The sequence below is a fragment of the Ovis canadensis genome, chromosome 4 (assembly GCF_042477335.2).
Source record: "Ovis canadensis isolate MfBH-ARS-UI-01 breed Bighorn chromosome 4, ARS-UI_OviCan_v2, whole genome shotgun sequence".
NCBI lineage: Eukaryota > Metazoa > Chordata > Mammalia > Artiodactyla > Bovidae > Ovis > Ovis canadensis.
This window is the reverse complement of record NC_091248.1, coordinates 30,377,249-30,392,733: the sequence shown is the minus strand read 5'-3', so window position 1 is coordinate 30,392,733 and position 15,485 is coordinate 30,377,249. Positions and strand designations below refer to the sequence as shown.

General features: G+C 40.8%; 1 protein-coding gene across 5 annotated transcripts in view; it reads right to left on the bottom strand.

Annotated features, from left to right (window-relative positions):
- Positions 1-15,485, bottom strand: part of UMAD1 (UBAP1-MVB12-associated (UMA) domain containing 1) — a 280,794-nt gene that overhangs the window by 16,433 nt on the left and 248,876 nt on the right. For 2 of the 5 annotated variants that reach the window (XM_069587511.1, XM_069587512.1), the window contains exon 4: positions 8,218-9,731. The exons of the other annotated variants lie outside the window; for them this stretch is intronic. In XM_069587511.1, the coding sequence (XP_069443612.1) occupies positions 9,474-9,731 (258 nt within the window). In that variant the 3' untranslated portion in view covers positions 8,218-9,473. Of the gene's footprint in view, positions 1-8,217; positions 9,732-15,485 lie in introns of those variants that run through there. 5 annotated transcript variants of the gene reach the window in all.

The window sequence follows — 15,485 nt, the reverse complement described above, 5'->3', positions numbered from 1 at the left end:
AATGCACTGTTGCTGCATAAGTGTAATGTGATGTGGTTGGCACTTAACAGATACTCTTGTGAACGTTCACAAGCAGCCTCCTCTGTGACAAAGTGCTTTTAGTGAGTCTCACCAGTGGCTTTACATCTGCAGAGCATTGAGGGGCTGGGCTGATTTTTGAGAGGATTGAAATTGCTTCATGTTGTGATCCTAAATTTTGTATCCTCTATATTCCATAAAGGAGAAGGCAATGGCAACCCGCTCCAGTACTCTTGCCTGGAAAAGCCCATGGAAGGAGGAGCCTGGTAGGCTGCAGTCCATGGGGTTGCTAAGACTCGGGCACGACTGAGAGACTACTTTCACTTTTCACTTTCATGCATTGGAGAAGGAAATGGCAACCCACTCCAGTGTTCTTGCCTGGAGAATATTCCATAAAGCATCACCTAAGAAATGTTTTTGGCTGGAAAACAAACAACAACAAAAAAGAAGAAGGAAGGTCAGGGTGGTACCAGCAAAAAAGAAGGAAATGCAAGGAAGGGGAGAGAAGGTAGGGCATGCCTGGGGACAGGGCATCGCTTACCAGGGCAAGGACGCAGAGGAGCTGAGTGAGAATAGCATTAGGTGAGGCTGGGAAGGCAGGGTTGGCTTCAGGAACCTGGAATTAATCAACAGTGATAAATCGCCGCTAGGGAATTGAGATAAGGCCTTTGGCAGGTTGGAGGTGGCTCTCGTATGAATCAGCTCTCTGGAAGTTCTAAACAGGGATGGGAAATCAGATTAATCAGAGGGTCAGTGAAAGACCAGAAAGGAAGTGGAGGCACAAACTACTCTCTCAAGAAGCTGGACACTAAAGAGAAGGAAAGGGAGTTTATAGCTGGAGGTGGGGTGGAGAGATCTGAACATGTTTATATGAAGAGGGAAGAGCTGGCTGAGTAGGAAATGTCAGACAGACACTGACGAATCCCAAAAGAGCGTGCAGTACTGCTTCTAGAAAACTGTTTTCTCCTAAAACTTGGTCGTTTAAAATATCCAAGTGTGCTCAAAGGAAAATATATGAAAAAGGAAACCATTTTGAAGAACACGTCAGACAGGATTAATAAACTCTGTGACATGAACACACACAAACAAAACCAAAAACACACAAGGGAAAGTAGGCTGCCAGACAAAACCTCCAATGCGAATCCACAGCACCAAAATACACTGTGTTGTCTAGAATCAGGCCTCACTCATCGAGAGGATGTACACAGTTATTATGGGCAGAGGAAAACACAACCTGGAAAACAAGGAGAGCACCCGAAACAGACAAAAGGCGCAATTTGTAGATGCTTGGTAAACTCAGCATTACTTTCAGCTGTGTAAACACAGCATGATAATTTGGGGAACTTACTGGGGCCTGAAAAATGACAAAAGTTTTGAAATTCTATTCCTTTGCTTTTGGGAAGTCTCCCGTATAGATAATGTGGTGATTTATTATACTGGTTGACTCAATCATTCAACAAATCCTGATCGAGGATGTATTTATGTGCTAAGCATAGACTGATAGAAAATCAACAAGAGCACATAGGTTCTTAAGGAAAATGGGAGTGGTGGCTGTGCTTGGAAAAAGCATATTCAACTGACCTGCTGTTTTTGGAATAGAAAATACACAACAAAACCTGTTAAAAATTTTCGTGGCTGGTGAAATACTTAGAAGACAGTATGGAAAACACTGTAAGGCACATTGGTTTTAAAAGATGGAGAACCCCTGGCCTTAGGATACAAGCATTTCTCTTTAGAAAAGACTCAGTAAGATGAAATCTGAAGGTTCATTCCTCCTCCATTAAATTCAGTGTCTAAATACAAGCTCCGAAGCAGGCAAACCAAGGGGAAAGTGTACGTTTAATTATGGAAATACAGATATAAATGCTCTTGACTATTAGCTCTTCATAGTTCTTACCAGTTTAGTTCCCTTCTCTTAATCATCCATTTCTGCCACTGCATACATCATCTTTAGGGTTAGGACCTCAAATACCTAAGACAGAAACTTCTAGATTTGCCTCAGAAACAGGAGCAAGGGGAAGAGGAGAGCTTGGTTTTACAGCTTTAAGTGTGTTAAGTGATGGGTATAGCTCATGCAGTGTGAAATTAAACCTGGATGCAGTCTGTCCCAGACTCAAAAACACATTGATGAGTACAAATTCTCATGAAGATCCAGAACAAGGATGGCAGGGGGATATAGGAAGAAAATAAATATTTAGGTTCTGTGTTTGCCTGTTGGCGTTTCTGCATCCATTTCTGGTTTTTTTTTTTTTTTTGCTCCTGAGAAGACCTATTCAAAAGACTAAGCCAGCAACGCCACACACAGCCTGTCCGTGTATGGCCTAACCTGTAGGTTTAAGAACTCGGCTTTGTTTTGCCCTTGTTCTTGAACAAAAGCTTCTTCTTTGTTAGTTTCCCAACTCTTCCTTGCCATAATGCAGAACTACATTAATTTTGAAACAAACAAACAAAAAATCATGTGCCTTTTGGAAAGCAAAATGAACACACACACACTTACATACATACGTCTGCGTGGTGAAGCTGACATTACTCCCTTACTTCTTCCATGGGTCTGAGAGTTATAGCCAACACCTGTGGCCACATAAGGGCAGGCTTGGCAGCTGCAGAACCCAGATGTCAGACACTGGATTGTAGGTCCCTGGCAGCAGTCCTAAGTGGGAGGCCGTCTCCTTAACTGACCTCTGAAACGGTCTATTGTCTGTCCCCCTCTCTGGCCTGGGTGGTAACTAACAAGCTGTCTGTGGGCCTGGGTCAGAGTTAACTTACTGATGGGTTGTTCTGGATGCAATTATCCTTGGCCTTACCTTTGATTATAAGGAATTTATTTCCTTTGTGGGGGTGAAAATTGGGACTCAGCAAATTCTTGACAAGGAACTATATTCAGCTTTCTCCCAAGGACAAATAAGATGCTTTTTTGCTTTGATTGATATTTTTCCTCACAGAAATTGGATGAGATTAACCTTGTTTTCGCACACAGTGTTTTGATTAAGCAAAAGCAAAAATAAGAGTTTCTTGGGCACCTCCTCCCTCTGATAAAAGACTGAGTTTCCTTATACTGTTTCTTAAAATTATTTCCCAAAGGTTGAAAATGAACCACTTCTTTCTTTTCTTTTCTTTTTTTTTTTTTTAAATTTTAAAATCTTTAATTCTTACATGCATTCCCAAACATGAACCCCCCTCCCACCTCCCTCCCCAGAACATCTTTCTGGGTCATCCCCATGCACCAGCCCCAAGCATGCTGCATCCTGCGTCAGACATAGACTGGCGATTCAATTCACATGATAGTATACATGTTAGAATGTCATTCTCCCAAATCATCCCACCCTCTCCCTCTCCCTCTGAGTCCAAAAGTCCGTTATACACATCTGTGTCTCTTTCCCTGTCTTGCATACAGGGTCGTCATTGCCATCTTCCTAAATTCCATATATATGTGTTAGTATACTGTATTGGTGTTTGTCTTTCTGGCTTACTTCACTCTGTATAATCGGCTCCAGTTTCATCCATCTCATCAGAACTGATTCAAATGAATTCTTTTTAACGGCTGAGTAATACTCCATTGTGTATATGTACCACAGCTTTCTTATCCATTCATCTGCTGATGGACATCTAGGTTGTTTCCATGTCCTGGCTATTATAAACAGTGCTGCGATGAACATTGGGGTACATGTGTCTCTTTCAATTCTGTGAACCACTTCTTTCTTTAGAAACTTAAGGAGCTATAACTTGTCTTTGCTGTGACTAACACAAACAGACAAAAAATAGTATCTACTATAGAGAAGAGATCATGAATTCTCTTGGTTCTATAAAGAGGAAAATGGTTACACTATAACCTTGCCTCCACATCACTTGCAGAAGAAGGTCATTATGTGTGAGAAGCAATCGTCATGGGAATGAGGTGGGGAAAAGCCAAGTATCTTAGAGGGCTCCGCTCAGAAGGCAACACTTAGAGCCTTCAGGGAATGTCTAGGGTGAACATGGAGTCATGGCAAGTCAAGGAGAAATACATCTGATATTTATAGGAAGATGAAGTTGGAGAAATTATCGACTATATTATCATACCCAATGTCAAACAGTATTCATCAGCACCATGAAAAATGTTCCAACTTATCTTATTAACTTTTATAAAAATGTAAACATGTCTCTTGGTCACCACTGATTTGTATTTGGGGGGAAAAGGGATTGAATACTCATGAGTTCCAACATAAAAAACAAAGTGATGGAGAAATAAATAGGAGAGAAGAGACATTTCTCTCATAAGCAAGAACTCCAAATAAGTTATGTGGGTCCTCACCCCACAAGGAGATGAAGCTAACTTCCCTGTCCCGTGAGTGTGGGCTGTGCTTTGTGATTTAACTCCCAAGAGTAGAGTGTGAAAAGTACAGGGAGAGAGTTACTTTACAGAGGAGAAAACTGGCAAACACAACCTGGGCCAGAAGATAGTGGTTAACATCAGGGGGTCATGTGGATAGCAGGCATCCTTGCTATGACACGATCTCATCAAAGGGCGCTTCACCTTTGCAGTCTTCCTCCCAAAGCCCATAACCATAGTCTCACCATTTGAACATATTAGATTAAATCCCAACTGAGGCACATTCCACAAAACACCTGACCAGTACTCCACAAAACTGTCACGGCCACTGAAAACAGGAAATGTCTGAGAAGCTGTCACAGCCTAAAGGAGGCTCAGGAGACATGATAACTAAATGTAATGGGTTATGCTGGATGGAAAGCTGGAAGGGCAAAAAAACATTAGAAGAAAACAAGTCTGAGTAGAGTGGGGACTTTAGCTAATAGTAACATCTTAATAATTTAGTTACAGCAAATGTATCATAGTGATGTAAGATATTCAAAACAGTGAAACCTGGGTAAGAGGAATATAAGAATTCTGCATTATTTGTGTAGCTTTTTAATGAATCTGTAAATGAAACATTTCTTTAAAAATGATGATTAACACATAACTACATTGACTAGCATGACTAGTAGCAGAGTTCCAATGCATCAATCATTACATCTTTCTTTTTCTCTTTTTCACCCTACCTATCCACTGAACTATATGGCATAAAGAGTCATTTTCCTGACACACAAGGATTTTCTGTGTTTCAGACCAATGTATAAATGGTGTCAAACCTATTCTGAGAATTTTAGGTTTTCCAATAATATTTAGGTCATCCCCTTAGTAACATGACACAAATACTCAAAAGATAATATCCACAAACCCATATTTCTCAGCAGCTTTAAAGGTGTAGCATCCTTCAACCATGTATCCAATACACTGCATGGGAATGTTATTAATGACATGACTAAGACAAGGTATTAACCTCTGGAGGTAACATATCGTTAGACCATGGTGTTCATTTGTCAGTTGTTACCATGAGAGGTAAGAGGGTAGGCTCCTTATGCCGGTTTTAGAACATGGATGAGATTATTTCTTTGCTACTCCATTCTGTACTTTAGAATGAAAATAAGCCAGGTCTCTAGGAGTTTCAGAAGGCATTGCTTTCATTCTGTTTTCTTTCTGTTCTTTTCTCCTGACTTTGCAAGACTGAAACTGCATCAGCCAAACAGTTACTATTATAAGATGTTATAAGGGAGTGTTTTTTGTTTTTGTTTTTTTGGATGGTTAGCATTTTTTTAAGCAATGTAGTATTTTTAATTATTTGGATGGACTGATGCTAAAGCTGAAACTCCAATACTTTGGCCACCTCATGCAAAGAGCTGACTCATCGGAAAAGACTCTGATGCTAGGAGGGATTGGGGGCAGGAGAAGGGGACGACAGAGGATGAGATGGCTGGATGGCATCACCGACTCGATGGACATGAGTTTGGGTGAACTCGGGAGTTGGTGATGGACAGGGAGGCCTGGCGTGCTGCAATTTATGGGGTTGCAAAGAGTTGGACATGACTGAGTGACTGAACTGAATTTTCATTTTATATTGGAGAACAGTTGACTAACAATGTTGTGTTAGTTTCAGGTATATAGCAAAGTGATTCAGTTACAGATATTTCTATTCATTTTCAGATTCTTTTCCCAGTTAGATGACGATACTGAGTAGCGTTCCGTGTGCTACGCAGTATGTCCTTACTATCTGTTGTATGCACAGTAGTGTGTGCATGGTGATCCCAGTGTCCCATTTACCCCTCTCCCCTCCCCTCCTGGTAACTGTAATCTCTTGTCTACATCTGTAACTCTATTTCTGTTTTGTAGCTAAGTTGATGTGTACCATTTTTCTTTAGATTCTACATATAAGTGATATCACATATTTGTCTTTCTCTGTCTCCACTTAATACGATAATCTCTAGGTCCATCCATAGTGCTACAAATGGCATTATGTCATTCTTTTTGAAATAGCTGAGTAATATTCCATTACACACCCACACCCCCAGACCACCCACCCCCCCACAACTTCCTTATCTATTCCTCTGTTGATGGACATTTAGTTTGCTCCCACGTTTTGGCTGTTGTAAACACTGCTGCTATGAACACTGGGGTACATGTATCTTTTTGAATTAGTTTTCCATTTATACTGTTCCCAATTTATCATTTTACTTTGATAAAGAGAAAAAAAGTAGTATCAATGAATGTTTACTTAAAAAACTACTTGTGTTTCTAGAAATGTTAACAAAAAATACTCTCTTATTAACATTTAATGGTACAATTTTAAAAGTTCAAGCACAATTTAATTAACCACATTAATAAACTGGTCAGAATCACCTCTCTAAAGAATACAAGTGCCAGTAAAGAAGCTGAAAAAGAAATATGCAACTTCCTGAATATATTTTAGGGTTAAAAATTCACTAAAGTTTCTTGTACATTCTGTATCAACAGTATTTTATAATGATTACTTATATTGAGGAAAGGGACCATGATGCATGATAAAGAGAGGAATAAAGAAAATGCTCCCTGTGGAAGTCTTAACTAAGGAATTACAGAGGAGTCAACCAACCTATTTCAGCAATGTTTTCCTTAGTGAGGTATTTAATAGAAAAAAATAATGGGGTGGGAAGGCTCTACAATAAATGTAGGTAGCTATTTTTATAATACACTTTAAGCAGGTCAGTTAGTATTTTGCATTTAATCAGACTGCTGTGTGTGTGTGGTTAGTAATAAGAATTATAAGAGCTCTGTTTCCGGAACACCTATGTTGTTTTCAAGCTTTCTGTTGTTAGGCATTTAACATATACCATCTAAAACCCTAACACAACCCTGTAAAGTGCATACCATTATTATGGACTCTTGAAATTGGGGCACTAACTCCAAATCTCACAGCTGTTTAAGTGTAAATCATTACAACCTCTGGCTGCCTCAAATATACCAGAGCATACAAACTTTGTTATAATTTATATCAAAATTATTAACACTATTCAAGTAAATATTTATCACTAATGAGGTGACTTAAATCACTTCACCTTTCTAGGCTTCAAGTTTCTCTTGGGTAAAATGAAGTTGGATAGTTGATTTCTAATGTTTTTTCAGTTTTAGACGAGTAACCACTGATTTATATATAGAGTAAGAAAATTAAAATGGCCATGTTTACAATGTTTTGTTAAAAACAGGACAGTAACACTGGGCTTTACTGAATTTTGTGATGATGGAGATCTACCTTGAGCTGTTAATGTGATTTCTCCCAAATCCCTGTAGTCTTAAGGATCGAGGACTAGTCATTTTACCTACATATCAGAGGAAATTTCATTTTTCTCTGCACTACAATAACTATGTACTTAAATCTTAGCCTCTCAAAGAATCAGTAACTTGCACTCAGATATGAATAACACAAAGAAAACTATTATTTCTGGATCTGAAAATATTTTAAAAAAATCAGTTTTTTAAAATTAATGTTTATTTATCTTTTATAGACAAATTAAAATACTTATAAGAATAATTAAACATGGTAGACATACATATAAATGAAATGTATAAGTACTTCAGACACAATTTAACACATATCAGACAAATTGATGACATGCTTACATTTGGTGTTAAGGTATATTCACATGAATATTGAAAAAAATGTTTTCACAAAAACTGCTATAAAATATTCACATTTGTCTTAGTAATAAATTAGATTCCCTAGACTGATGTTTTATGAAAACTATGTAAAGATCTGATTTAATCATTCACCTCAGATGGTACCATTATTTGTAAATAAAGCAAACTTTTATCAATATAAATGTACATTTAACTCTTAAATCATGTAACAGTTTATCAAGACCATGCCACATTTATTAAACAAACACGCAAGCCACATTAAAACTTAATTCAGGCATTATTATGCACAGCGTTTAGTTTTGCTATGGCACTCTATCTTCATGAAAAATATAAGATTTGGCACAGAGTCAAAAAACTGTATTGCCACTAATCGGAACAGATGTAATTTGAATTTTCCAAGGCGTAGAAAATACTTTATCGCATCTCTTCCCTTTATAGTTTATGGGCCAATGGCAGTTTTCTATTTCAGTCAGAAGAGACAATGGATAGTCACAAACTAAAAGCCCTGTCTAGGTGTTCTGCCTGCACTCTAGCTGGAAACGAATCAGCTGTAGTTTTTCTGGCAGTAAAACATTTCAATCTGTGTTGTGGCCAACAAATGTCTGAATAAGGGCTTTATCAGCAATAATACATATCATCACAAGCTTCTTTTCTCTGGGAGGCAGAGAGGCTGGGAAAGAATGCAGGTCTCTTCATAAACCAGAAATACAGGAGGTAAGGAGAGAAAATGCCAACTGAGGCAGAAGCAGGGGATGTTCTTGTAAAGCTGGTGAGAGAGCAAACCATGGAATAGCAAAAAATAAAGGCAGGAACCTGGGTCTCCATCAAGGTGGAGAAGACTGCCATGGGCTTAAGGAAAAGCTGTCATTCAAAAGAAACCAGTATCTGGAACATTCTTCAGTGTTCTTGTCTCAGCTAACTACTACTGCTTTCTAGGAAAAGTTGTAAATTTCCACATCAATGTCTAAATTAAGATTAAAGAAATTAAGCTAACTAGCAACTTTTTTTTTTTTTTTGGTCTGAATTCATTCATAAACACAATGGAAGGAGAAAGGGGATAACATTAAGTTTTCCTCCAAACCAGAGAAGTCACACTCTAAGTAGAGATTTCAGAGTTGTGCCAAAAAAAAAAAAAATAAATAAAAAAAGCCTCAGTTCTTTTTCAATTTTTCTAAGATACATGTGAGGTGCTATATTTTGAGAGACTAGTTGACAATATCTTTCAAAAAACCTTGATAAATTAATCTTTGTATTTATTACTAGGGGAAAAGGAAGTAGATCTTAGGTTTAATTTTTATACAAATATGCTTTATTCTAAAAAAATAGAGCAATGAATATATTATTATCTGCTTCATGATCCTTGCTTTCTGAGGACCTTTAAGGGCCTTTACAAAAAACATCAGACAAGTTAAATAAAATCGGCAAACTTTTGTTTCAAAGTTTGTTAAGGTGCACACAGACATAAAGATTATGAACCATAGAGTACTGAGTTTTCAAGAGTGAAATCATACCAAAACCTTGACAAGTTTTCGCTGACATCATAGGAGAGTAAGTGGTCAGGAAGATCACTGATGGTGCCCTGCACGGCCAGCACGTGTGGGGCCAAGGTGAAGGGTACGTCGCTCAGGAGCTCGGCCATTAGTGAGCTGTTCTCCAGGGTCTGGCCTGCCTTGTTTTCCGTCTCAGGCCCTGCTACAGTCACACTGGATGAGTTTTCTTTGCCAGTCTAAAAACACATATATATGTAAGTCATTTTGATCTTATGGACTTTGAGGTTATATGGCATTAATATATCAAAGCGTGGCATTAATGTATCAAGGTGATTGAGAAATGTGGAGTATATAAATAGTCCCAGGTTGTCATTGCTTAGTTGCTCAGTCCTGTCTACCTCTTTGTGACCCTATGGACTACAGCCTGTCAGGCTCCTCTGTCCATGAGATTCTCCAGGCAAGAATACTGCAGTGGGTTGTCATTTCTTTCTCGCTAGGATCTTCCCAACCCAGGGATTGAAGCCCCGTCTCCTGGAGCTCCACATTGGCAGGCAGGTTCTTTACCACTGAACCACCAGGGAAGCCCATTCTCAGATTGGAGCGCCGCTATTTACTTACTTGAGAAACACATCCATCTATATATCTCCTAGGTGTTAAAATGAATCCGAAGCCCTACCCTTACTCAGATGAACCACCCACAGGCCCCTCTGATACAGATGGGCACTCTTGCCATTTCCCTAGCCCAGATCACGTCCACAAAGTCTCTCTCGCTGCTTTTCCAAGTCTGACGTCAGTTTTCAGGCTCCACAGAATCCCCAGCTTCTTTCTGAAATCTTCTATCAACACAGCCAAAGTGACCTTGCCCGCTTCAGCACGGTTACAGGGCAGCTTGCCCGGGATAGTATTTGGCGTTTCCTTTATGCGTCTTCGCTAGCTGTAGTTTCATGTGCTTACGCTTAACCCCAAAGAGAATCTAGGGTCCTTGGGGGAGCACAATCCATTGTGCCCATCTCTGTATTCTCTGCCTTTCATGCGCTCCTGCTTTGCCCTCACGTGTACTTGGGAACTGACTTCTAACATGCACTGAACTAGTGACTGATAAGCTGCCTTTGATGAAACTAAAATGCTATGTTATTATGTAAGTTATTCAAATAAGAAGAATTGATATATTTTGTTCGATTTATTTAAAATTGGTGTCTCTTACAAGTTTACCAAAAGACATGCAGCACAAGTTCACAGTAGCACTCCGTGCAAGCCCTGAGCAGGCACAGCAAGCTGGCATCCGGTCACCAGTAGCAGCATGGCCAATGAACAGAAGTGGACTACAGCGATGAGAATGAACAGCCTCCCACTGCAAGCAGCCCACACCTAACCCAAACCAGGTCAGGCAAAAATTTACTCCCCATTTTGCAAGGTCTCATGCAGAACCAAACTCCTGAGCCTTTACAAGGCCCACCACCGTGGGCCACAGGCATCTCCCTGACACCAGCCTGGCTGGTCTGTCCTTGTTTGGACTCCTCTAGTCCCGCCACGGCTCTTGCACAGTCAGCCCATTTCTGCCTCAGGCTGGACCCTCCAGACCCTTCTCCCAGATACGCATGGGGCTCCTTCCATCCAATCCTTCCCAGTGTTGGCCCAAACGTCAATGCAGCTTTTCCTGGCTGTCTCATTAGACTGTGCCCCGAGCCCTCACCGCATCCCCTCCAGCATCCTCCACCCGCCTCTCCTGCTTCTGCCCTCTCTTGGCACCTGGTGGTCTGTTCTCTGCTTTATTCTGATTATCATCCCTCAGAAGCTTAAGCAGTTTTTTTCTTTAATGTTCACTGCTGTATCCCAAATGCCAGATCCAGTGTCTAGTGCTCAGCAAATATTTGGTGAATAAAAGAGAGTGGACAAGACTTTTGCCTGAGGAGGCCTTATACTAAAATGGCTATAAATGCTGATAAATTCCTCTCTCTTAAGTCTAGAAACAAATGATTTTCTGTGTAAGAAATAACAATTTTATAAAACTTTTTATGGAAGTGCAAACTACAGAAAGGAGTACATCGTAAGTGCATAGCTGGTGCATTTTAACCAGCGAAATACTAGAACCCAGATAAACAGAAATGGCCCTCGTGGTGTTCTCTTTCATTCACAGTCAACTGCCTACCCCCTCAGTCACCATCCCGACTTTTACTGTATAGACTGTCCACCTATTTGTTATGTTTTAAATGAGGGTAACCATACAGTGTAAAGTCTCTACGTTTGTGGCTTTTTTCATCCAGTGTGGTATTATGAGATTCATTTATAATGTTGTATGGGCTTCCCTGGTGCCTCAGAGGTTAAAGCGCCTGCCTCCAATGCGGGAGACCCGGGTTCGATCCCTGGGTCAGAAAGATCCCCTGGAGAAGGAAATGGTAACCCACTCCAGTATTCTTGCCTGGAGAATCCCATGGATGGAGAAGCCTGGTAGGCTACAGTCCACGGGGTCACAAAGAGTTGGACACGACTCAGCGACTTCACTATACACTATATGTGGGATTATATTTTTTTAAGAACGTATTCTGCAGAGGAGATACTCTGTCAGGCATCTTAAAAGAACTGTTTTGTTTCCGTGTTGATAGCAGGCAGTGAGGGATATAAGGGTTGGGGAAGGAAGTTGGAAGACAAGCTGGGAAAGAGAGATGATAGTGATGTAGATTAGGGCTGTGATAGTAAAAGCGAGAGAAAGCGGCTGGGCTTTGGAGAGACCTAAAGGAGAAGGCAATGGCACCCCACTCCAGTACTCTTGCCTGGAAAATCCCATGGATGGAGAAGCCTGGTGAGCTGCGGTCCATGGGGGTCGCTATGAGTCAGATAGGACTGAGCGTCTTCACTTTCACTTTTCACTTTCATGCATTGGAGAAGGAAATGGCAACCCACTCCAGTGTTCTTGCCTGGAGAATCCCAGGGATGGGGGAGCCTGGTGGGCTGCCGTCTATGGGGTTGCACAGAGTCGGACACGACTGAAGCGACTTAGCAGCACCAGCAGCAAAGGCTAAAGCCAGTAGGGTGTGCTGATGGAATGGACGGTGGCCTGTGAGAGCAAAAGTGGAGTCTGGGGTGAAGCCAGGGTGGGCAGACATCTAAGGGGAGCGGTTAGAAGACAGGGGGTGTGAGTCAAGCCTGGAGCTCGTGCAATCTGGTGGAGGAAGTCAGCTTGGTTGTATGTTTAGAAGACAGAAGGAGGAGAGAAAGTGAAGACCAATACGAGAATAGGCTACTTTCTAAATGGGATGCTGCAAATGGGAAAGAGACATGGCCAGTAGCTGGAAAGGAAAGGAGGGCCAAGACAACTTTCTCTTGATTTTTCTTTTTGTTCTGGAAGTTGGGAGCAATAATGGTAGTTTATATGCTGAAGAGAAGAGGCCCCTGAGAAAGGAAAACTCTGTGGAGACTCTGCAGAGAAGGAACTGCTCTCTTCACTGGCATCCCCCTAACATCTAGAACAGAGGCTCTTAAGAAGTACTTGGGCAGTGAGTGAATGAATGAATGAAGGTACCAGACACATCCCTATCAGGGTTGTTTTACAGCTTCATGTGAAAATAAATCACCAGAGTACTTTCGTAGGATGGCAACTAGAACAAATGTAACGTCACCCAGTGATGAATCTTATTAGACAGGTCCATGTATGCACTGACCGAGCAGAGTCTGCCTCCTGAAACCTAACTGGGACTTAAATATTACGTGTCCTTGCGTCAGCCAAGAGTACAGGCATTGGTGAGTAACAATGCCAGGACTCTAGCCTCTTTAAAGGGCATCACTATACACTGGTTTCCTCAATATTATGCAAACACCAGGGCTTTGGTTACCATGGAGCAGCATGGCAGAGTGTTTAAGAACACAGATTCTAGAGTCAGACTATTTGGGCTGGGTACAAATCCTGCTTAAAAATAAACAAATGGCCCGGGACAAGTTATTTAACTTCTCTGTGTCTTTCTCCTTAGCTGCTAGGAAATCAATATTAGTGCCTATTTTATAGAGTTGTTATGAAAATTGTATGAATAATCGTAAGTAAGTAGAATAATCCTGAGCACATGCTAAAGTCAGTGATAAATAAAAACTTTAGAAACGTCAGACCCCTTTTGGCTTTACGTAAAGTCCAGGATCCATCCAGTCCTTTTGTTTTTGACATTCATGGATGGTTCAAACAATCTTGCCTTCCCCTCTCCTCTTAGAGCTTGTCTTCTCTCTTAATCTCACAGGCAAATGTTCCTTAGGTCTGCTGATCACATCCCATACTTGAGCTTTCTTCTCTTTCTCCCTTGAGTACTGAACGTGTGTTCTTCAGTTTCATTAGCCGGATCATCTCCTTTCTTAAACAGAAGCATTCCTAAAATCTCACCTTCCCACTGAAAAAGGAGGCATGTGACCCAGAGCACTCTGTTTTCTAAACATACAAGCTTCTGAGGTTTACCTCTGGCAGCGCTATTTTTTCCTTTGTTCATGCTATTATTAATCCTCTTCCCTTGCCTTTACAAATCATTCTTGCTGTCAGAGCATAATTCCTTGAGGACGAGAGCGTATCTAGTATAATAAAGGAACTGAGACATGTGGCTTCTTGTTCAAATTCTTCTGATAAAACTGCCATCTGACCTGACGGAGGCTGCTTCATCCACCTGGGCCTCAGTTCTCTGTCTGTCGAATGAACAGTGAGGGCAAAATGATGGTGGTGGTGACGATGATAGCAACTAGCACGTATTAAACACTTAAGTATATAAGTCTTACAACAGCTCTGTAGGGCGCGTCCTATTACTACCCATATTGCCCTGTATGCACCCAATCTCATCTGATCTTGGAAGCTATGCAGGGTCAGGCCTGGTTAATACTTAGATGGGAGATGAGTTTCAAATTCAGTTACCATGAAAAAACTCTATATTCTAAGCACACTTCAGCCATGCTTTGGTAGACTGGCTAACTGAATGAACAAAGCCTCAAAAATTTAGGGGAAAACATGATAGTTACTTGGCTTAGTAGCATCTCAGCTTAATTTAGAAGGAAAAAAAAAAAGAGACCCTAATATCTCTTACCTTTAGGAAGAAAGGATTCAGAAAATCATTAAGGGGACAGATTTTAGATTGAAGAAGGATGGAAAAGAAAAGCATAATTTAAGAAAGATTTCTCCCTGGAAACAAATCTCCCGGTAGCCTGGATAAACCATGGGGAAAACAGCATGCTCAGTGAAACAAGATGGTCTGTGTGTTGATGATGGGTGAAGAGGACAGACAGAAAGGAACGTGGGCATGTATTACAGTATTCTTTCTTCCTCTGTATATGTTGGAAGGCTTTGCATAGTAAAAAGTTTCCAAAATTTAAATTAAAAAAATACCATGCACACACTATTCCATTAAATGCCCCCTAGAAGGATCTGAGTATCAGCGGTCTGTATGTCTTGACTCCAGCATCTCACTCTTAACAGTTGGCTAGAATGCACAGTAGTCTCCAAGGAGGCCGCCTGCCCTCTTGGCAGCAGGGCAAGTGCCACGATGCAGCTGCTGCTGGCATGCTGAGAGTTGGAAGGGGAGAAATTAGACAGCGAAATAAGAGTAAGTCACAAAGGGGATGGGAGTCAAAACTCAAGGACCCCACACCTACTAACCCTGATCACCAAGTCCCGGACTTGGCAGCCAATGGCAGCAGCGGTGGGGGCTGAGGGCTGAAACAGGTGCATGAGTCCCCCAGCAAAAAGCAGCCTTCTCGCTCCGACACAAAGCCTTTCAGTTTTTTTCCATTTGCATAATAAAATGGGTCTTTAAAGGGAAGAATGAGTATGTCAACCACAATAGAGTGGGAAGAAAAGAATCAATTAACCTTGCGGTTTATAGCCAAATTTTTAAAAAATTACTTCAAATATTATGCTCATAAAGCATAGTCATTATTTTTGTGACTAATCTTGCTCCCAGAATTACTGATATGATGATACTCTTGAATATAAGGTCCTTCCTATAATGTAGCTTTCATAATGCTTTTTC